The following is a 20,878-nucleotide window of genomic DNA, read 5'->3' as shown; positions in this document are numbered from 1 at the left end:
CCCCCCGGGGACCCTCCCCCGCGCGACTTCGACTGGGTGAATCCCGACCCTCCCCCCCGCGACTTCGATTGGGCGAGTCCCAGGGGCACACACCCAATCCTCCCCCCATCCCTGCAACTGAGTGGTGTCCTTCTTTACTCTGGAGGAGGGAGAAGGGAACAGCTCTGCCCCCAGGCAAGGGTGCTTAGTTGGGCCAGGTATCACTTGGTTTGGTGGGTTCCAATGGGGTGTCAGAGCCCAGCCAGCAGGAGATGGGTCTTCAGGCCCAAGCTGTGGGGCTGTGGGGGGCACCCAACCAGAGATGGGCTATGGCTTGGGGCACTGAGATAGTCCATCCCGGCAAGTCTTTGGACTAGTAACTGCTGGGGAGATTTTCTTCTAGCCTTGCACCCAAATTCACCCCTTTTTCCCTAGTGATGCAGTGGTATGGCCGGGGTCGGGGTCTCCATGCTCACGCTGTGGTGGGACAGCCTGGACTAAGGGTTTTCCACTGCACTTTCATCGTCCTTCTCCACGTGCATCCCAGTAATGTCCTGAGATGGCCTAGGGCAGAGGTCCCCAAACTGTGGAGGAATGTGCAGGGGGGGGTGCAGCTGGGGCCTGGGCCAGCCCCAGGAGGGAGTGCCCCCCCAGCTCCAGCCCCGGCCCCCTAACCCCTGTCTGTGTCCCAGTCTCCTGGAGCTGTGGCACAGACAGACCTAGGGCGGTGGGGACTGCAAGGTGAAACGTCGTGGAACGGCTGGCCTAGGGTGAGGTGCAATTTCCCTTTCCTTCCTACAGCGCTTGTGATTCCATCACTCAGCTCCCCCAGAGGCTGTTGGTACGCCCCAGCTCAGCTTTGGCTGACGCGCCCCACCTTAGCCAACTCCCAGGGGTGGGCTCAAGTCCTTCATGCAAGGTTACACCACACCTGCTTCCCAGGGTTCCAGCGTCCCTCTGGCAGTTCCCCTTCTTGGGTGGGGCTGGGGGCAAGGGAGGAGAGTGCAGGCAATGCGGATTGGGGGCAGGGAAGGAAGACAGTGTAGACAATGGGTTGGCATTCCTGTGCTCCAGCTGAGTATCTGGGAGCTCCCATAGCAGAGCCCCATAGCTATTCACAGGCCCCAGTGGCTTTGCATGGAGATCCATGGGGTGGAGGGGAGTTTCTGCCGCTCCTTGCCGCAGCTGCTGTTGGTCTTGGTGCCAGGCTGAGTCGAGCGTTTTGGCTGCACAGGACAATCTGTACAACAGACAAGGCTAGAACCAGCCCCTCTCGGGTACTATGGCCTCTCCATGTTGCATTGGTTCAGTCTGCTATTGCTTGTGGTTGGGATCCCCCTTTCTGTGCCCTGGTGGCTCTGCCTAGCTCTCCCCCCTGTACTTCATTGGTTCGGTTAGTATCCCCTCCCTGAGCCATGTTGACTCTGCCCGCCTGCCGCCGCCGTGTTGGTGTCATGCTCACCCCACCCTTTCTTTCAGCGGGAGGTGGAGATCCTCATGTTCCTCAGTGCCATCGTGATGATGAAGAACCGCAGATCCAGTGAGTCTCCCCAGCCCCTCGCTGGAACTATTCTGCAAGCAGGAGATGAAGGGACGGGCATTCCAAGGACTGTTTTTAGGCTGACACGGAGGGCTTGGTCTCCATGTCAGACCCCAGCAAGGATTCTGGCTTGGGAAGCATGGGGGGAGATCTGGAGGGGGTCTGGCTGAGGAGATCACGTGGTAGGATTGGGGAGATCCTAGGGCAGCTTCTGTCCCGAAGTGAGTGCAATGAAGTTATGGGGTCAGTGTATGTTGGTGTCAATCCAGGGGGCAGGTACAGGAGAGGTGGGGACAGTCTGTGTTGGGCATTTCACATGCACCTCAGCTTCTCCCTAGACCAGGGCATTTGTCTGGGGCTGACCTTCACCCCCATCTCTTTCCCGCAGTCACTGTGGATCAGCACCTGGGGAACATCTTCATGTTCAGTAAAGTGGCCAACGTAATCCTCTTCTTCCGGCTGGATGTGCGGATGGGGCTGCTCTACCTGACGCTCTGCATAGGTGAGGTGCCACTTCGGGGACGCACGGCTGGCTCTGTAGAGAATCGAGTCTGTTGCTGTTCCATGGTGCTAGGTGCTGCCTGTGCAGTGAGGGATGGTCCCTGCCCATCTAACTAGACCTGCTAGACACAATGGGAGAGAGGATTGTTACTGAGACATCGCTGTGCCTACCCAGTTTCTGCATAATCTATACTTATCTCATCAAGCTGGAAGGGACCCCGAAAGGTCATCCAGTTCAGCCCCCTGCCTTCACTAGCAGGACCAAGTGCTGATTTTTGCCCCAGGTCCCTAAGTGGCCCCCTCAAGGATTGAACTTATAACTCTGGGTTTAGCAGGCCAATGCTCAAACCACTGAGCTATCCCTCCCCACATCCGCATTTCCGATCCCACAAGCCCTATGGTGCTGAGCAGCCACAGCCAAACAGCCTCATCTCAAATAAGGGGCACAGTCTCTGAGCCTCCTTGCATGTCAGGGGTGGAGGTTAAGTGTAGCCTTGACGCTGAATGTACTGGCTCTTTAAATGCTGTGCCCTTTTAGGCTGGCAAGTCCCGATCACTTCCCAAGGAAAGGTCTCAGGCTCCCTCTTGCTGCACTGTTTGGCCAGAAGCTGTTCGTGCTCACCGTCCCAGAGAGGAGTAACTACCGAGGCTGGGGTCCCACCTCTGCAGTAGGGGCCTGTGCACATCGCTGCTGCTGCTAAGACCATCTTCCTGGCTTGTCGCTCTGGCTGCTTCACCCCTCTCCTTGCATGTCTTCTTGGCTCCCCTTTCCCCAGCGCCCCAGGCACATGCACCTGGTCTCCCCTTTCAGGGTCCTTCACAACTTGTCCCCACCCACTTATCCTCTCACAGGCGATCATGGTGTTCTGCCCCCAGTCGGCCCGTGGTCCCAGCCTTCGTCACTTGGCTGTTCCATTTTCAAACAGGCTTCTTCATGATTTCTCCCCTGCTGCCCCTCCTGCTTGGGAAGAGCCCCCCATCAGCATTCACAGATCTCCCTCCTCAAGCTTCTCCTTTGCTACGAAACCCACACACAACTTGCCATAGGCTGGGTGGCTGGTGTGCAGAGACCACTGCTGACCATGCTGGTCAGTTCTGACTCATTGCTCCCTGCCTCTACCCAGGCCTCATCTTAGATCACAAGCTCTGTGGGACACGGATTGTTCTCTGGTTCTGGGCTTGTACAGCCCCTAGCACAAGGTCCTGGGCCATGACTGGACTGTTAGCACACACATTATACAGTCCATGCCCTGTGCGCCTTAGACTGAAACACAGTTGTCATCCCTTGGCTGAGCCCTGCGTTCTGAGATACACCATCCCTTTCTGGGTGAGTGCATTCAGCCTCTTTCCATCCTGTCCTGACTCTGGAACAGCTTGGGGAAATCCCCGGTAATACCCCCAGGGCAGATGCGATGTGCCCAGGTCCCCTGTGGGGGGTAGGGGTGAATAATACCCACTTTCTAATGGAGACTCGCTTCAATCTTCACTATGATGAGCTCCCTCTCCCTCCAGCATTCGTCTGGGTGAGACCCAGCCCTCTGACTTGCTGGACATGGGGCCCTTAGCCATGGGAGCCAGGCTGGCTTGGTGGGCTCAGCGATAGGCTGGGAGCTCTGTCGACTCGCTTCCCTTTTCAGTACTTTGAGCTCTCCAAGTGAAACGTGCCGAGTGTTGTTCCCGGCAGGCCCAGCTCTTCCCCGTGCTGTGTGGTGTCTACTCGGACAGCCGTGTTGCCACGCAAACACACTGCTTCTTATCTCGACGTACCACACGTTACACCATTACCCATAAAACAGTGCCCCCCACCCCGTGTCTCAGCCGCTCTCGCTGCTTTGCCAGGTTGTGCGCTTGTGTGTTAAGCTTTGCCTCAATTGTGAGTATTGGAGCCACTGGCAGCCTTGTGCATTTCCACTGCTCCCTAACCTCCAGCCCTTCAGTGCCATCCCCTTGTTCCCCACCTGCTAACGCATTCGTCCCCTGTCTGGCTTAACCACCCGCATTTGGAGAGCTCGAACTGTAAGGAGGCAGTGTTGCCATAGAGCACTGGAACAGACCTCAGTTCTGTTTCCTGCTCCCCTGCTTGGCGGCTGGCTTGCTGTGGGGCCTTGGTCAAGTCACTTCCTTGCTCTGGCCCTTGGCTTCCCCATCTGCCCAATGGAGAGATTGCTACTGACTTCCATTGTAAAGTGCTTTGAGAGCCACTGCTGCAAAGCACTATAGAAAAACTACCTAATATTATAGAAATGTAGGGCTGGAAGGGACCTTGAGAAGTCATCAGATCCAGTCCCAGTGCTGAGGCAGGACCATGTAAACCTAGACCATCCTTGACACGTGTTTGACCCATCTGTTCTTGAACACCTCCAGTGATGGTGATTCCACAGCCTCCCTTGGAAGCCAGTTGCAGAGCTTACCTACCCATAGAGTTTGTTTTTCATGATAGCTAATCTAAATCTCCCTTGCTGCAGATTAAGCCCATTGCGTCTTGTTCTACCTTCAGTGGACATGGAGAACAGTTGATCCCCATCCTCTTTATAACAGACCTCAATGTATTTGAAGACGGTTATTAGGTCCCCCTCCTCCTCCAGTCATCTTTTCGCAACACTAAACATGCCCAGTTTCTCAGGTTTTCTAAACCTTTATCAGTTTTGTTGCTCTCCTCTGGACTCTCTCCAGTTTGTCCTTATCATTCTGAAAATGTGGCACCCAGAACTGGACACAGGACTCTAGGTGAGGTCTCACCAGTGCCAAGCAGAGCAGGACACTTACCTGCCGTGTCTTACATCCGATACCCGATTAATACACCCCAGAATAAGATTAGCCTTTTTGCACTGCATCACATTGTTGGCTCGTGTTCCATTTGTGATCCACTGTAACCCTTAGATCCTTTTCAGCAGTGCTACCTCCTAGCCAGTTATTCCCCAGTGTGTAGTTGTGCATCTGATTTTTTTTTTTGCCTTTCCTGTGTGTAATACTTGTCTTTATTGAATTTCACCATCTTGAATTCAGACCAATTCTCCAGTTTGCCAAGATCATTTTGAATTCTAATCCCATCCTCCAACATGCTTGCAGTCCCTCTTAGCTTGGTTCCTACTGCAGATTTTATACACATACTCTCCGCTCCATTTCCAAGGCTTTAGTGAAAGTATTGAATACGGCTATACCCAGGACTGACCCCTGCAGGACCCCACTAGGTAGGCTCTCTCCGTTTGACAGCGAACCATTGATGACCGTTCTTTGAGTGCGTGCTTTCAACCAGCTGGCCACCCACCTTATTACAATTTCATCTAGACCACATTTCCCTAGTTTGCTTAGGAGAACATCATGTGAGACTGTCAAAAGCCTGATTAAAATCCAGGTACATCACATCTATAGCTTCCCCCCATCCACTAGGGCAGGAACCCAGCGTGAGATGCTTTATCCATCCTTCCCGTAAGGCCGCCGAGGAAGCAGCCTAGTCCTGGAAACCGAACGTTTGATTTCTATGCCTGCCTGGGCTCCCTGCCCACTCTTCCAAATCTGTGTCCAAGCCTCCAAAGTGCAGCCAGTCACAGCAGGCCCAACTCCTCACCTGGGGGTCAGTCTATTTTAAGCCCGGGTTTAGGATTGATGAGTAAATAGCTGCTGGTGTGGGGGTTTGTACAGGGTGCAGTGACTCATGCTGTGATGTGTGTGTACTTTCAGTGTTCCTGATGACCTGCAAGCCGCCTCTGTACCTGGGCCCAGAGTATATCAAATACTTCAGCGATAAAACCATTGACGTGAGTATCGGCTGCCCCATAGCCCCTAGGCCACCATTCACACATGGGCTGCTGTGGCTTGGGAACCAGCTTCAGCCTGAAGTTGCTGATCTCTGCCCTGACCTGCAGCCCAGAGAGGGGGCACTGGGCTGGCGGTGTTGGGGCTGTGGTACCTGTGGTCACAGGTGGGGCATGACCCTTCTGCTTGTGCCGCAGGAGGAACTGGAGCGGGACAAGCGGGTGACCTGGATTGTGGAGTTCTTTGCCAATTGGTCCAATGAATGCCAATCGTTCGCGCCCATCTACGCCGACCTGTCTCTCAAGTGAGTGGTGCCCAGGCTGTAATTCGGTGAGTAGGGGAGGGGGAACCCTTGCCACCCCCTGGGCTGAGACTGCCCCGGGGGCAGAGAATGGAGCTGACCCAGTTGGGATTTGTGGGGGAGGATTCAGCCCAGCCACGTACTCTTGCCCCCATGCTTCCCTCCCATGCACTGGGATCTCCTGCGCTAACTGTCTCCCCCCCCCTCCCCCACCCAGGTACAACTGCACAGGGCTCAACTTCGGCAAGGTGGACGTGGGCCGCTACCCTGATGTCAGCACCAGGTGAGCGGGGCCAGGCTGCCATGAGTAACTAGCTCAGCCTCATGCCTCCGCAAGGTGGGCAAAAATGGGCTAATTCTACTGCCCATCCCGCCCCAGACGATTCAGCAGCAGCTCAGGCATGAGGATGCTGAGGATCTTTGCTTCACGCTGGGTGTCTCCTCTCTGCTGGGATCCCCTGGAGGGCTGTGGCTGTGTTGGGAACCAGTGGCCCTGGGTAGACTACTCCTCGCCTAACCCTGCTTCAGAGAGGTCCTGAAGGAATGAGCTCTGCGTCCCTCCTTGCTGGCTCTGAGCCATGGGGATGTTGCTGACCCCCACACACAGCCACCAAGACCATCCTGTTAACTTGGATTGAGGTGGGGGTTGTTTCCTGGGAAGCAGTGTGTCCCCCTTGCCTGGGGGGCCGGGACATGGATGTGTCTAGGGGCAAGGAAAGAGCAGTGCAGAGCCTGAGGAGTGAGTGGGGAGAGGGGTTGGGATCACTTGGTGCTCCAAGGGGTCACTCTGTCCGTCCATCCCCACAGGTACAAAGTGAGCACCTCACCCCTCACCAAGCAGCTGCCCACCCTGATCCTCTTCCAGGGCGGGAAGGAGGTGATGCGCCGGCCGCAGATCGACAAGAAGGGCCGGGCCGTCTCCTGGACCTTCTCTGAGGTGGGATGCATGGGGGCACCCTGTAGGGTGAGGGGCATGTGTAATCCACGGCCCTTCTGGGCTGCTGCAGGAGCTATGTAGCTTCAGCTCTGCCTGTTCAATCGGGCTCTTCCCCGAGCATTGGGGCATTGGCTCCGTTGCCCCAGCCATGGGCTGGGTAGGGCCATCCTCTGCTGGGTCCTTCCCCTGCTGAGCTCCTGGGCTAGGCCAGCGTTACTGGCTACAGGGTAGAATTCTCCTCTTGGTGGGTGGGAAACTCCCTCGCTCATTAACAGGACTCTGCCCCCACCCTGCCGGAGCTCCCTGTTCCCCACTGTGACATGACTCTGGGCGATCTGTACCCAGCCTGCAGTGCACTGAGGGATCCCCTCACCCCTAGCCTGCCAGCAGCTGGCCAGATCTATGGTGCTGCCCCCTTCCTCCTGTGTTGCCTGCAGCAGGCCCTGGCAGTGGGCTCGCAGGAGGCGGTGGCAGGGCATGCGCTGAGGTCTGTTTCTGTGCCGCAGGAGAACGTGATCCGGGAATTCAGCCTGAATGAGCTGTACCAGAAGGCCAAGAAACTGTCGAAGCAGCGAGACGAGGGGCCCAAGGAGCCACTGGAGCAGCAGGATCCCCTGGCGGCCAGCACGGAGCTCCCCAACGGCGAGAGCAAGAAGGAGAAATAGACCTGTCTCGCTCCCTGTAGTAGCCACCCCCGCCCTCTCCCGGCAGCTGTTCCATGGTGCCCAGCACAACCTGTCTCGAAGACAGTGCCGTGGTGATGAGGGGAGCTGCCTGAGGGAGTCGCTGCCCTCCCTGTGGGGCTCAGCCATGCCCCAGCTCTCCAGTGGGCCATGCTGGACTGTTCATGTCTCTGTGGCATCTTATTCCTGTTCCTCTCTGGCATCACTTCAAGAACTGGTTGCAGGCTGCTGATTGGCTGCAAGGGGGGGCAGTGATTGATCCAGCAGGGGCTGGGGGTAGAATTCCCCTAGGACTCTGGAGCAGTTGAGTTTGAGGGTGCCCCCTCCCCTAGTTGAATGGAACCAGTTGGGGTGTGGGTGAGGAGTGTTGACTTGACCTGAGCCAGCTTGGGGTGGGGGCGTATTGCTGATGGGCCCAACCACTTCTTCCTGGAAGATATTCTCTCCTCCCCCCTTTTCTGGGTGGGGGTAAGGAGGTGTACGGGACTCCTCCCAGCTGTATGGTGCATGGGTGGGGTGTAGGTCAGGTCCCCGTTCTCCCGCAGGGCTCGCTTGGGAGGGCTGTTGGCTAACCCAGTGGCTGCGGGGGAGGAGCTGGAGAGTATTTGCTGCTCTGGGGGTGGCAGAGTAGCCTGAGCGTGTAACTCTCGTCCCGGCCTGGGAACTGGACTCTGCTGCTGTGGGGGTGGCAGAGCAGCCTGAGCATGTAACTCTCATCCCAGCCTGGTGCTGGTGGGAACTGGACTCTGCTGCTCTGGAGGACTCCTGCCCAGTGCCTGACTTCTGCCCTTCCCTGCTGAGGAGCCCAGCCCCTACTAGTTTCCTTTCCCTTCCTTCCAGCTGGTCTTGGTTTAACTCTTCAAGTGCCAAAAGTCAGCTTGTGGGGCAAGGAGGGCAGGTGCCAGGCTGAGCATAGCACCTGAACTCCTTGCGAGCTGGAGGGGGGGAATTGACTGGATGGCCCTAGAAGGGCTCCCCCTTTCTGTGCCTGCAGCTGCCTGGGGCACCACCCTTTCTGAATCACAGCAAGGGGCTCTTCATCCTAGCCATGAAGAGGAGAGGAATTTGTGGTGGCTGGGCAGCTGTGGCTCCTAGGACAAACACTCCATGCTTCTGTTAATCATTTCTCTGTGCCAGTGTCTGTAATAAACCAAGCTAAGAATGAACCCTCCCTTCCCATCTCGCTGTGCCCTGGCTCCTGGGAAAGGGTGGATATTCACTGAGCCATTGCTGGTCTCAGCAGGCCAGCCATGGCTCCAGGGAGCTGCCTCCAGCTGCAGGTGAGCTGTGGTGGTCGCTGCAGCCCAGTTAAAGAATATGTTCTAGGGTTCCTATCCTGGGGGGTTAGTCCTGCTCTGAGCTCTGTGCTTGGGGGTGGGAGGAAGGGGCTCCAGAGGGGGTGTTGGGGCTAGGCTGCAAACTGTGGTCTGAAAGGTCTCCCTGGCTGGCGCAGTGGGACAGCTAAGTGCTGAGAACCACCAGCAGGAGTGACAGGCCAATGCTGCCTGTTCCTACAAATCTAATACACTTGGAAGGCCCCAGTGGCTCCTGCTGCTCACAGGCGCTTCCCCAGTGGCTGCTAGGAGGAAGCTAGCATGGCCACAGCATGTGCATGCGTCTACTGTGAAGAAACTTACACTGCTGGAGATGGCCGGGCACCACTGAGGTTTCTACTGGACACTGCTGTAGGGAAGCTGATGTTCCTTGGGTCCTGGCTGGGTACTGCTGTGAGAAGCTCGCAGCGCTGAGGTTCCCTGTGGGGCACTGCTGTGAGGAAGCTTACAGCACCAAGGTCCCTGGAGGACACTTGCAGCCCTGCTTGCTCAGGTTGCTGGAGTCCCAGCTGAGCCCTTGGGATCTGCCCCAGATAGCAAGTGTGAAAAATTGGGATGGTGGTGAGGGGTACTAGGAGCCTGTTTAAGACGACACCCCAAATATCAGGACTGTCCCTGTAAAATCGGGACTTCTGGTCACGCCACTGTGCGCGGAAACTCAGCTGGGCCCAGACCTGTCGCAGTAACCCAGGTTGAGCTCTGATTGGCTGCAAAGAAGCCTCATTAATATTCAGAACGTTGTGTAACAAATTCCGGCAGGAACCATCTTGCAGAAGGGGGCGGGGGGAGGCTGTGCAGTTAAAACCGCTGCACGTGTTTTCTCTATAACTTTGCTCTGGCCAGAGCCTGAAGCGGCTCTGATCACACTTAGCTGCACCGGGGGCAAAGGCCAGGCTGGCTCAGCTGCTGCCTTTCCCCACCTTTATTTTCCCCGTCTCCCCTCTGTGGTGCCACGTGGTTGGGAGCAGGGCAATTTCCTGTGGCCGGCTGGCGCGCGTGGCTGCGCCGGGGCTCCGCGTTGGGCCCTCGCTGGGGAGGAGGCGGTAGGTTATGGGGCTGTCTCTGGGCAGGGCCTGTGTCTGTGCTGCTCTCCGTGGGGCTGGTGTGTGGGCCTGGGGGCTCCGCTGCTGGGAGAGGGGCTGATCCGCCGGGACCCCCAGCGCTGGGATGCTGAGGAGCGAAACGCTGCTGGTACCCGGTGCAGGAAGTGGGGACGGGGGTCTTTACCCACGCCTCGCTCATAGTGCGCCTCGAGCCTGCCCTGAAATCCCAGCGGTGGCCCCGTCCATCTAGTCCCTTGCCTGTTTCGCTTTGTTGGTGCCCCTCCATCCTGCCCTGCAAACATGCTGGTGCCCCTTGCCGCTGCCCTGTATTATCTCCCCTGCCCTTGCTGTTCTGGTCCTCTCGCCCTCCTGCCTCTTAGTTTTCACTGTCCCTTGAAAGGCTCTCAACTTTGTGCTACGCCCTCAGTGATTTCTGTGCCTGGGTGGAAGGGGCCTGTGGTCCTTCCTCTGAGGGTAGAAGGCACCACTGTGATTATGTATCCCAACCTCCTCTGAATAACCCAGGCCAGAGAACTTCCCTGGATTAACTCCTGTCTGAGCCAGAGCAGATCTGTTCCAAAAACAGCCCCTCTGGACTGAAAACTACCCAGAGATGTCTGGTAAGGGGCTCTTGTTTATTCTCCCAGAGCACGATGGCCCCCAAAGCGAGGAAGAGGAAGGCAAAGGAGCCTGAGGCAAAGGCTGTGAACTCCGAGGACCTGAAGGCGAATGGCAGTGCCGATATGCAGCCAAAGAGGTCACGGGGTGAGGGAAGTCAGGGCCCGGGCCCACGTGTGGTTATTGAGCATTGGTGAGTACTGGCCAGTGCAAGAGAGTCGGTGTTTTTTTAAGCTCCAGTAGGCTCATGTCCTTGTGGAAGACACCAGGAATGCTCAGGTGGTGGATGGGTGCCAATAGCTGGCAGGAGGGGGCCTGACTGGAGAGGAAGGGGAGGATTACCTTGGGGGGGAATCAGTCTGAGACTCCTCCAGAGGAGGAGCAGGCACTGGGTTGGGGCATGTGGTCATGGATAAGATTGGGCTGTGCTGGGCGTGTGGCATTGCTCGACATAGGGCTGGTTTGCTCAGCTAACGCCTCTGCAGGAGGCCTGCTAGCAGGATCCCCAGCCCCGCTGACCCCCATCACCCCTCACCTTCCCCGCAGTAAGAGCTGACGAGTCTACGGGCGCAATGCCGATGCCGTGAGCCAGGCACTGCGCCGCACTGTCACCAACGTGGTGGTGGTGATCAACCCCGAGACACCACGCAGGAACAGCTTTGAGGTGTCCCTGGTGAAGGAGGATGGAAGAAGTAAGTGCTGGTGTTTCTGTAGAGCAGTGCTCAGTCAGGGTGCAATGATTGGAAGGGCAAGGCAGTGCCAGAGAAAACTGTCTGGGTGACTGCATGCTGGGGTAGGGATGCTCACACACTGCTTTGTGAGATTGCCCAATTTGGGACAGGCTGACATGGTGAGCTCCTCATGGAGAGTAAGCTACTTCATGATTAGGTTCCTAAGTGCATATGTTGTATCCCTTTCTCCCACCCTGTTCAGAGGTCTAGGGGGCAGATATTGTGCCTCACTAGGGGCCTGTGCAATGCAGGCCCAATTTTAGTTGTGGCAGGGAGGGTCTGTGCAGTTTCTGGTACATTGGGGGGGCCCTGAACTCAGGGGTGTGTCTGTGCAGCACCTGGCACAGTAGGGGCCACTTATCTCGCTCAGTGGGGGGTCTCTAGGGTCTACTGCAATACAGACCAATGGGTAGCATCCCACACATAACCACTCCTGCCTTGTTGTTGGGGTTTCAGCGGTGGAGCTATGGAGCGGCATTAAGAAAGGGCCACCTCGCAAGCTCAAGTTCCCTGAGCCACAGAAGGTGGCTGACATGCTGAAGAGCAGCTTGGTCTAAAGCAGAGATGCAGAGGTGAGTTATTTCTGCTCCAAGACTGGCCCAGCAGAAGGGCTGGTCGCTGTAAATCAGAGGGAGGAGGGGAGAAGTGACTATAACGACTAGTATGGTTGAGATCTGTGTGTCTGACTCCAGCACAAATCCCCTCAGCTTGCGCTTTAATTGCCGGCATTACCTGGGCTCCACAAGTAAAGCTGGGTTCTTTCCTTCTCCCGCACCATGGCCAGTCATAAAGGTCTTGCAGAGCAAACTACGCTCTGAACGACCCGTGCCACCTCCTTGCCCTCTGCAGCCAAGCCCTAGCATCAGGGCCAGCACATGATGCATGAAGAGGAATAGAGCTTGTGCTCCCCAGCGGTGGGGTGTCTGCAGGGCTAATGGGAGCTGAAACACACAGTTGTCATTAAAGACAGCAGATCTGACTCCATGCACCTGGGGTCACTTCTGCACCCGTGTCTAATCGAATACCTGCTATGGGACACATTGCCTTAACTGGACATGCTGAACTTGTCAGCAGGCTAGCACAAGGGATGTGAGAATGCGGCTGTCGGCTGTCGTTGGAGCCTCTGCCAATTCCAAGCCCAGAACGCCTAGAGAGTAAAACCTAGTCTAGGCTGTGTTGGCTATTCCTGTGAGGGGGAAGTGTCTCCTTTCCTGGAGTTGGAAGCAGGGCTGGATCCATCAAAAATTCCTTCTGGTGGGGAGGAGGAAGCATGCATGTATAAGCAGAGAGGGCACGGCAGGCGCTTAAACACCATGCTCTGTATTCCAGCTGCTGAGCAGAATCCCCATCCACCTCATCCAGACCCTGCATGGTCTCTCCCCCATAGGGGGAGCCTTTGATTTGGGGCAGGGGCTAAGATAATGAGTGTATCACAAACACCTGAGAATCCAAGTGCTGGGCTCGTACACTGGCCTCTGGACCATCCTTCCTCTCAAGGAGCTGTCATCCCTTAAGTCAACAGGCCTGTCTGTGGCTTACGGTTGACCACCTCTAGCCAACGAGGCTAATACAGATCAGTGTTTTGGGCCCAAATGACTGGATACTTAGTGCAGGAATGAGGTGGCTGTATGTCATTTCCTCTGTGAACAGCCAGGACTGACACCCCTTTCTCATCCCAGCAGCTGGGTCTGGGACCCATCCATTCCTTACGTGGACCGGAGCATCCATGATGAGGCATGATGAAGTGGGGGGACAGGCCAATGGCCAAACCTCAGTCATGTCTCTGATGCCGCAGCTCTTCCCACGGGGAGTGGTGGGCCAGATGATGCCATAGTGTCCTTCAGTTTTGCTCTGCTCCCACAACCATCCTCTGGCCTTCCTTAGCAGATGATCTTTCACTGGTTTGTGGTTAGACTTTTTTGTAATAAAGTTTCTAAAAAAAACTTATTTGTAAGTGGCAGTAAGGTGGGGCAATGGCTCAGAGGTCACGCAGCAGGCTGGTCAGCTGCACTGCACCTCCTCCTCCGCCCACTATGTTGGACAGCTTGCAGCCATCAGTGGAGAGCCCCACTCAAGGACATGCTCATGCATTCTGTCAGGAGTCTTGCCAGGTGTCCTGCTCCTTGCAGGAGGGAGGAAATGGCTCCTGGCAGCTTGCACTGCACGGCTAGGAAAGCAGGGTGGTTCAGTCCACGTAACAGGGCAAATCCAGCAGAACAAACGAGGCAAATACAACAAAACTATTTTATTTCAAACAAGCCTCACGCTCCAGCCTCTCCTTGCTGTCACCTGTCTTGTCCATTGCCAAAGGCGCTGCTGGAGCAGGTGGTCAATCCCTGCAGTGAGAGAAGTGGAGGGAGCATGGCACAAAGTCCACATGGTTCCGGGATGGGGGATGAAAATACATGCTGATGTTAAGGGTAACAGATTTTCTCATTAGGACAGTGATATGTGAAGATGAGCACTAAGTAACTATGGAGCTGGTGTTCTTTGTCAGTGGAGGGATACATGTGCTGTGGAAAGCAGGGAAGAAGTGGGAGGTAGGTCATAACAAGAGAACATCAACTCTGGATGAGATGCACAACAGGTCAATGGGGCAGCAATGTGATAATGGGAAATGAGAGACAGTGGCTTGTGCTATGGCATTGCCAAGCAGGAGTGGAGTTTGCTCCTGAGATAGCCATGACTCTATGGCAGAGGCAGGTACCACTGCTGGCCAGATATTTTGCAAAACTAGAGTCTTGGCTGCAGCCTAAGAGCTCCTAACAGTGCTCCACCAGCATTCATGGCCTGTGTCCCCATGGCTGGGCTTAGGAAGGTTAAGATGTTTACGTACATAAATGTAGAGGAAAAAGCTTAAGCTAAGTGCAGAACAGGGGCAGGAAAGAAGATTAAGACAATTAGGCAAGGCCTATCCTGGGTGCCAGCACTGGGAGGGTGAGCTGAGAGCACTGGTGGCATCAGCTTTGAGACTCTACAACACACAGGGGTGCTGACTACCACCCCCAATTGATACTTCCACTGTTTGATCCATGTTAGGCCCATTCATTCCCTTGTCTCGCTGCACCCACACAACTCTGCCTTGTACATCAACAAAATGTCAGTGGGTCTGATAGTAGCTGTGACAGCAGGAAAAGCTGCTTCAGCATGTGCAGCCCCTCAGCCCTCTTTCCCAGCACAATGGGGGGGGGGGGGAGAGGAAGCTTCAGATGACGGAACGGCTGTTCTCTTTCCATCCTTTCCAGCCCCCTCCCCTCCACACACAGGCTGCTCAGCAGAACTGAAGCGGTGGTATAAGATTATTCAACCACAAAGGTCAGCAGAGCTCCAACAACAAAGTAGTAGGTAACACTGGGGCCACCCCGTTCGAGTGACCAGCACATTTCTTGTTTAAATCCCAGTGACATCCCTGTGTATGACTCAGCCCCATCCCAAAATTAATGGGGGGGATGCTGCACCTCCATCCTGGCTGTGCCCTCCAACTGATCCCTGACCCCTACTTGCAGAGTCCTTCAGCGGTGGGAGAGCTCCCCACTCCAACAACCTGATTCATTTTGTCACTAGCAGCTTCCCATAGTCAGTCTCAGCTGTGATGGCTCCCATAAGCTAGACTCCCTCCCCCTCTGCTACAGACCACTAGTTCAGAACGTCCACCTCTTCATCAGACTCCGAAGAGGGGTCAGGCCTGACGCAGGTGATGCCAGCAGGTACCAGAGCCTCCTCAGCGCCGGCCATGATGTCGATCTCGTCGCCCTCCGGACTGTCTGGGGGCTGATGATCCAAAGGGCCATGCTTTGGGCTGCTTCGGGGCAGCCCCCAGGGTGCTTGAAACTGGGGCCTTGTCTCCATCCCAGCAGCCTGGGTGGTGCAGACTCCCTGCCCTTTCTCCATGCTGTCTTCCACAGGAATATGAGCCGACTGAGCCTTCCTGCTGCCAGCTGCCAGCTGCGGGTGCTGAGGAGTCTGGGGGCTGGCGGGTGCGAGGGGCACTGGGCTGCATAAGGAGGGGTGGCAACCACTGGAGAGAGCCCTCCTGGGTGCACGATGGCCACCCACAGGCTGCCCCAGGGAATCCCCATCTGCAGTGTTAAGGGCGGAGTGACCACCCCCCACCTCCCATCCTGGCAGGGGGCCCTTCCCTGGGTCATCCCACTCTGGCCACAGCTGCACCTCTGGGGGATGCCATTCCTCGCCTGCTGCCTCAGCACCCACGGGTGTCATATTTGGCCCACGTGAGGGGCCCATGGAAGGGGCACAGCCTGCCATCCCTCCTGGCCCAGCAGTGCCCAGGCCCTCCACGCCACCACCTGATAGCAGCAGGTCCAGCATTTGCTCCAGCGGTGCTGAGTCCCCAAAATCCTCATTCTCACTCAAGGGCTCCAATGCTGCCATGTCCAGCTCGTAAGGGTCCCTGCAGCCTCCTCTCCCATCTGAGGGCCCCTGTTCTACCATCATCTGCTCAGGAAGCGGCGCAGCCGCCAGCCTTCCAGCCAGCAGCTCAGTGGAGCTGGCTGCCTGTGTCTCTGGCAGCTCTGGCCTGTGCGTAAAGTTGTGCGGTCTGGAGCTGGCTGGGGAAGCCACATGGGAGGTGCCTGTCTCTCTCATGGTCACTGGGGCTCCTTGGGGCTCCCTGGCTGGTGGCTCTTGTACCACCTCCCAGCAACTCCCATTGATGACCTTCCTGAGCTTCATGCTACCCACATGCCCCTCCTCTGGGGTAGTGTCTGAGCCAGAAGCTGATGCACTGGAGCTTCGCTTCCTGTTGCTGGTCTTTGGAGGCACAGGGAGGCTGCTAGCAGGACAAGAGGGGTTGGCCTGCTCTAGCCCACCTGCTTCATCCCAGCCTGGGGTCTTCTGCCGCCAGAGGCGCCGGATGGACGTGGGGGTCTTGCTGGGTGCTGCAGTGGGGGGTGCCCTCGTGGCACAGGCGTTGTGGGGAGGCGGCAGTTTCAGACGGCTGAGCTTGATCTTCCTTGGCAGTGGTGAGCAGTCTGTGGTGCAACCCTCACTGGGAAAGGCCTGCTCAGCACTCCTCTTGCCCTGTGACCCTTCAGCCTTGCCCAGTGTGCTCCCCACACTGAGGGTCCTGTCTAAGCCCAAGGAGCGGCTCTTGGTTCTCATGTTCCCAGTCTCCACGGGCTGCACAGGAGCCACTGCACCCTGCATCCCCAGCTGGGCTCCCCCATTCTGAGGTACTACAGCCGCCCAATACTTGGAACTCCCCGCCTGACAGGTGGTGCTGCTAGCACGTACCCCACCATCACCTGGGGACTTTGCCGTAAGTTGCTTGCCTGCCACCAGGGGGCGGAATGTCTGTGGGGTGGTGGGAGCTGGCGGACAGGCCTGCGGCACGACCCTAGCAGAGATAGGAGCCAGGCTGGCCGGCTGCAGGCACTTCCGGTTCAAGCGCCGACCCAACACCTGTTTCACCAGCTTCCCGCCCTCCAGCTGCAGCGACTCCAGTTCTGCCACTTGGAACTGTCGGGCGGCAGCCAGGATATCCCGGGCCTCCTCCCGGGACACTTCCATCTCTGAGGTGTATAGGAAATCCACCAGCTTCCGCAGCGTCCCGATCTTCAGACCCCGCAGCTCCAGCACCACTTTGCACCCCTTGGAGGGCATCTGCCTCTCCAGGCACTCCATGAAGAAGGGACTGCAGGCGGAGAGAATGCAGCAGTGAGCCGGTACAGCCTCTCCTGCAAACAAAGGTGTGGACCATCAGTGTCACAGGTTAGCTAGGCTACACTACACCATTAGCTATTACTACCCTTTAACAATGCTGCTTTATTAGGTTTGGGTTGGCCTGCTCTGTGCTGCTCCAGTCCCTGAATATGCTTCCTCTCAAGAACCCTGCTTTGTGTGGGGCTTGGCTCCGCTCTATTCAGTATTAATAAACCTCAGTTATGCAAAAGGGCAGTTCACATTTTAACTACCCCAAAGCCGTGGTATCACCAACCCACAAAAATTCAAAAATCAGGAGTTGGACCCCACCCCAGAAACCATGGCTTAAAAAAAAACTGGCTTAAAATCATTATTTTTATTTGCCTTCTGATTTCAGAACCTTTCGGGGGTCCTTGCTTCACTTTTTCAAGCTTTCTTCCACAAGCACAAGGAATGCTAGAAATATACTTCAAAAAAAAAAAAATTAAAGCAAAGATTCTCTTACTGTCTTCCAATTCCCGCACCCAGGGCTATAAGAAAAACACCAAATATTGCAAGACTCATGATGAAAATCACATGAGTTGGCAACACTTCATTATGGTTCCTGAGGCAGCTCTAACTCAGCCTGCTTGTGCTGGGATTTGGTTTCATTTTTGTCTGGGGAGAGATCGTATCTCCATGGCCCCCTCTCCAGCCTTTCCTCCCCGCCTCCAACAAAGGATGCCACTCCCCAAGTCACTTCTTAGTAGCAAAGACCATGCTTCCATTTAATACTAAGCGGAGGGTATTTCAAGGGGATGCTTTTATTTCTGAGGTTCCTTCCACTGCTCCAGTTAACTGCATCGACAGCCAAATAAAACTAACAAACCCCACTCGAAATAAAATTAAGCTGTCTGCTTCCTTTAAAAAACAAGCCACCCACACTTTTCTCTGTATCCCTTTTCTATCCCATGACACATGGTCCCTGAAGAGAAACTATGCAAGGAAGCCACCGTGAGGGTGGGGCTTTGGGGAGAGCATGCATAAGCTACTAGGGAGGCCTGGGTGGTTCAGCACTGGTCCCAGGGGCTGGGCTGCGGGGTCCCACATTCCAAGGAGGAATAGTGGATGAGATCGGGATCCCAGGATTGTGCCTAAGAGACCAGACCTAGAGTGTCTGGACTCTGCCCAGACCCAGTGGGTTGGAAAGCATGTGGGGGTCCAAAGATTTGGGTCCAATCCAGTAGTCTCGTGACTATCCACAAAGCAGAGTCTCAGAAAGACCTGTGCCCTGGAGGAGCAGAGACTTTATTGAGCATGTATCCACTTTTCTGGGTGCCTCTCTTGCTGCCTTGAACGCAGCCAGCACCCCCAACCCAGCCTCTCCCTAGCTCTGCTACTCAGAGCAGCTTGGAATACTGTAAGGATGGCCACCTTGGCTGCACCCATCTTTGGTTCTTTAGGAGGCAGCTAGCAGCAGGGACATGCAGCCTCGAAGTTGCTCCAAACCCGCCCCCTCCAGAAGGGGCAGAGAACTATAGGGGAAGGTTCAACGCTGCCAGAGTTTTCAGTATTTCAGACTTCAACCAGGATGTTATCGTAAAGGAAGGATTTTATTTTTCATTTAATTTCCTCTTTCTTTTGAGCATTGAGCAATGGCACATCAGGGCAAATGTTATTTCAGTGAAAGACTGACAAGCATGTCTCTAGCTACAGAACAGCTGGTTTATGTGTCTCTGGAGTTCCATTCGGACACAGCCAAAGCTACCAGCCAGCAAGAAATAAAAGCTTCCTTACATACAGAAACAAACAATATACAGTATGAGCAAGACCGTGAGATGCATGGCCACGTTCCCCAAACACACACGCTCTCTCGTGTCCATAACTAGAGCCCTGGGTCTTGGTTCACACTCTATGTGCACCATCTGCTAAAAGTCAGATTCTGAAACAAAGGTCCAGGGAAGCATATGGAAGCCTCACTAATTCGAAGGATGCCACTCCCAAGACAGCAGCAGACAAGACAGTACTTCCAGTGAATATTAAAAGAATTAAACTTTGTAGAGCAGCGGAGACCTTGCTTATAGATGCAATGAGATAGGACGCTGTTGCTTGAAACTTCCCCTCACCCAATAAAAGTTTCAACAGAATAACAAGGCACTTACAAATTATTAGTGAGACAATCGCCCCCACACTTAACAAATCAGGAAGCTTCAAGATTAGTTTGATTAATGAGTCAGAGACTTTCACAGACCAAAATATGCTCAAGTTGTCAGCTGAACATGAAGCAGCTGAGGGCAGAGTTCATATAAAATGGTCTCACAATGCTCCAATCAAGGATGTACACTTAATTTCCATATGTCTGCTGACAGATATCTGACGCCATGTAGGAAGGCTGCTATTTGCAAAACCTCTTTGGAAGTACTTCCACTTTTGTGCAGACCTTCTTCTACTTATGATTCCCAAACATATCAAGCCCATCAGTGCCGCCTATCACATCAGGCCACATCAGTATCATGGTCTCAATAATACAACAGCCACTGCAAACGGCAAAGCTAAGGGCTGAGCGAACATATAGCGCCCTTTATGTTAAAATGTAACGACATACTTATGGATAATTAATATTCTATGGAAATGTACCTCAAATCACATCATTAAGAGCACGGGCAAGGTGACAATTCAGCCCCAGATACAAGAATGGTGGGTACCCATCCGCCGCCCTCTTTCAGATTACCTTCTGCCTGCAGGATGACATCACAGAATATATCTGCCCTCTGCTGGCGATGGAGCTGCAGGAACGCCATGCGCAGGAGGCGGGAGTTCCGATAGAGAATCTTAGAACCGGCCACAGGGGAGCACATGTCAGCAGAGCCTCCCTCTTGTTACCAGACACCAGATTCCCTGCAAACGAAACACAGTCCTGGGAATGCAGTAGGCTCTATCTAGCAGAGCTCCCTTGGTGGATTTGGTACTCCTAAAAGTGAAAGACTGGAAGCAGGAAGTGAGCCTACACAAGCTTCTGCCAAACCATCTCCCCCTGGAAGGACAGTGAGTGTTATAAACCATTTTATTCCTGGCTCAATGATAAATCGGGAAGGAGTCGGTGAAGAGTCACAAAGATGATTAAGGGAATGGAAAAAATACACTTTAGAGTGAATGACTCAAGGAGCAAAATCTATTTATCTTAACAAAGAGAAGGTTAAAGGGTGGTTTGATAGCAGGTTATGAGAACTGCCCAGGGACCAAAAATCTGATAATTGAGGGCTCTTCAATCTAGCGGACAAAGATCTCATAAATTCCAATGGCTGGAAGTGGATGCTAGGAAATTCAGATTGGAAATAAGGTGAACAATTTTAACAGCGAGAGTAATTAACCATTGGTACAACCTACTATGCCTTGTGATGGATTCTCTACCACTGGCAATTTTTCATTCAAGAGGGGATGTTTTTCTAAAAGATCTGTATTGGTTCAAACAAGAATTAATTCAGGGAAATTCTCTGGCGTGCGTTATACAGGAGCTCAGACCAGATTATCACAATGATCCCTGCTGGCCTTGGAATCTATGTATTATTATCCATGTGCTACCTTCCCTGAGGCAGTGTTGATATATTTAAGTAGCAGGGGGCACGGAGCACTGAATGGTACTGAAATAGGATATTTTTTCCGTAATTCAGTACACAGCCTGTCACCACTGGGTCACTGGCACCCAGCCAGACAGCTCAGGGGACTGGGGAAACAGCTAGGGAGTCAGTCACCAGTGGGCACTAGTTCCAATCCAGCTCACAGTTGGGGGAACTGGACAGCTCACAGACTGCCAT

At 54.7% G+C, this 20,878-nt stretch overlaps 3 protein-coding genes across 3 annotated transcripts; 2 read left to right on the top strand and 1 right to left on the bottom strand.

The window, feature by feature from the left end:
- Nucleotides 1-21: 21 nt before the first annotated feature.
- TMX2 (thioredoxin related transmembrane protein 2) lies at nt 22-8,863 on the top strand. The gene is made up of 8 exons (XM_032775810.2): nt 22-36; nt 1,459-1,519; nt 1,908-2,021; nt 5,702-5,778; nt 5,974-6,080; nt 6,295-6,360; nt 6,885-7,014; nt 7,521-8,863. Exons 2-8 carry the CDS (start codon nt 1,477-1,479, stop codon nt 7,677-7,679), a joined length of 696 nt encoding a protein of 231 aa, XP_032631701.1. The 5' UTR covers nt 22-36; nt 1,459-1,476; the 3' UTR covers nt 7,680-8,863.
- Nucleotides 8,864-9,577: 714 nt separating this feature from the next.
- SELENOH (selenoprotein H) lies at nt 9,578-13,387 on the top strand. Its single transcript, XM_075064787.1, has 5 exons — nt 9,578-10,074; nt 10,724-10,885; nt 11,239-11,384; nt 11,880-11,995; nt 13,106-13,387. The coding sequence occupies exons 2-4, from the start codon at nt 10,728-10,730 to the stop codon at nt 11,978-11,980; spliced, it is 405 nt and encodes a 134-aa protein (XP_074920888.1). The 5' UTR covers nt 9,578-10,074; nt 10,724-10,727; the 3' UTR covers nt 11,981-11,995; nt 13,106-13,387.
- A 1,628-nt stretch (nt 13,388-15,015) lies between these two features.
- Nucleotides 15,016-20,092, bottom strand: BTBD18 (BTB domain containing 18). The gene is made up of 2 exons (XM_032775906.2): nt 19,795-20,092; nt 15,016-17,119 (listed from the first exon to the last, which is right to left on the bottom strand). The coding sequence occupies exons 1-2, from the start codon at nt 19,919-19,921 to the stop codon at nt 15,060-15,062; spliced, it is 2,187 nt and encodes a 728-aa protein (XP_032631797.1). The 5' UTR covers nt 19,922-20,092; the 3' UTR covers nt 15,016-15,059.
- Nucleotides 20,093-20,878: the final 786 nt, after the last annotated feature.

This window comes from Chelonoidis abingdonii, chromosome 4, assembly GCF_003597395.2.
Source record: "Chelonoidis abingdonii isolate Lonesome George chromosome 4, CheloAbing_2.0, whole genome shotgun sequence".
NCBI classification, from domain to species: Eukaryota; Metazoa; Chordata; order Testudines; family Testudinidae; genus Chelonoidis; species Chelonoidis abingdonii.
The sequence above is the reverse complement of the archived record's forward strand: the minus strand, read 5'-3'. Positions and strand labels throughout refer to the sequence as shown.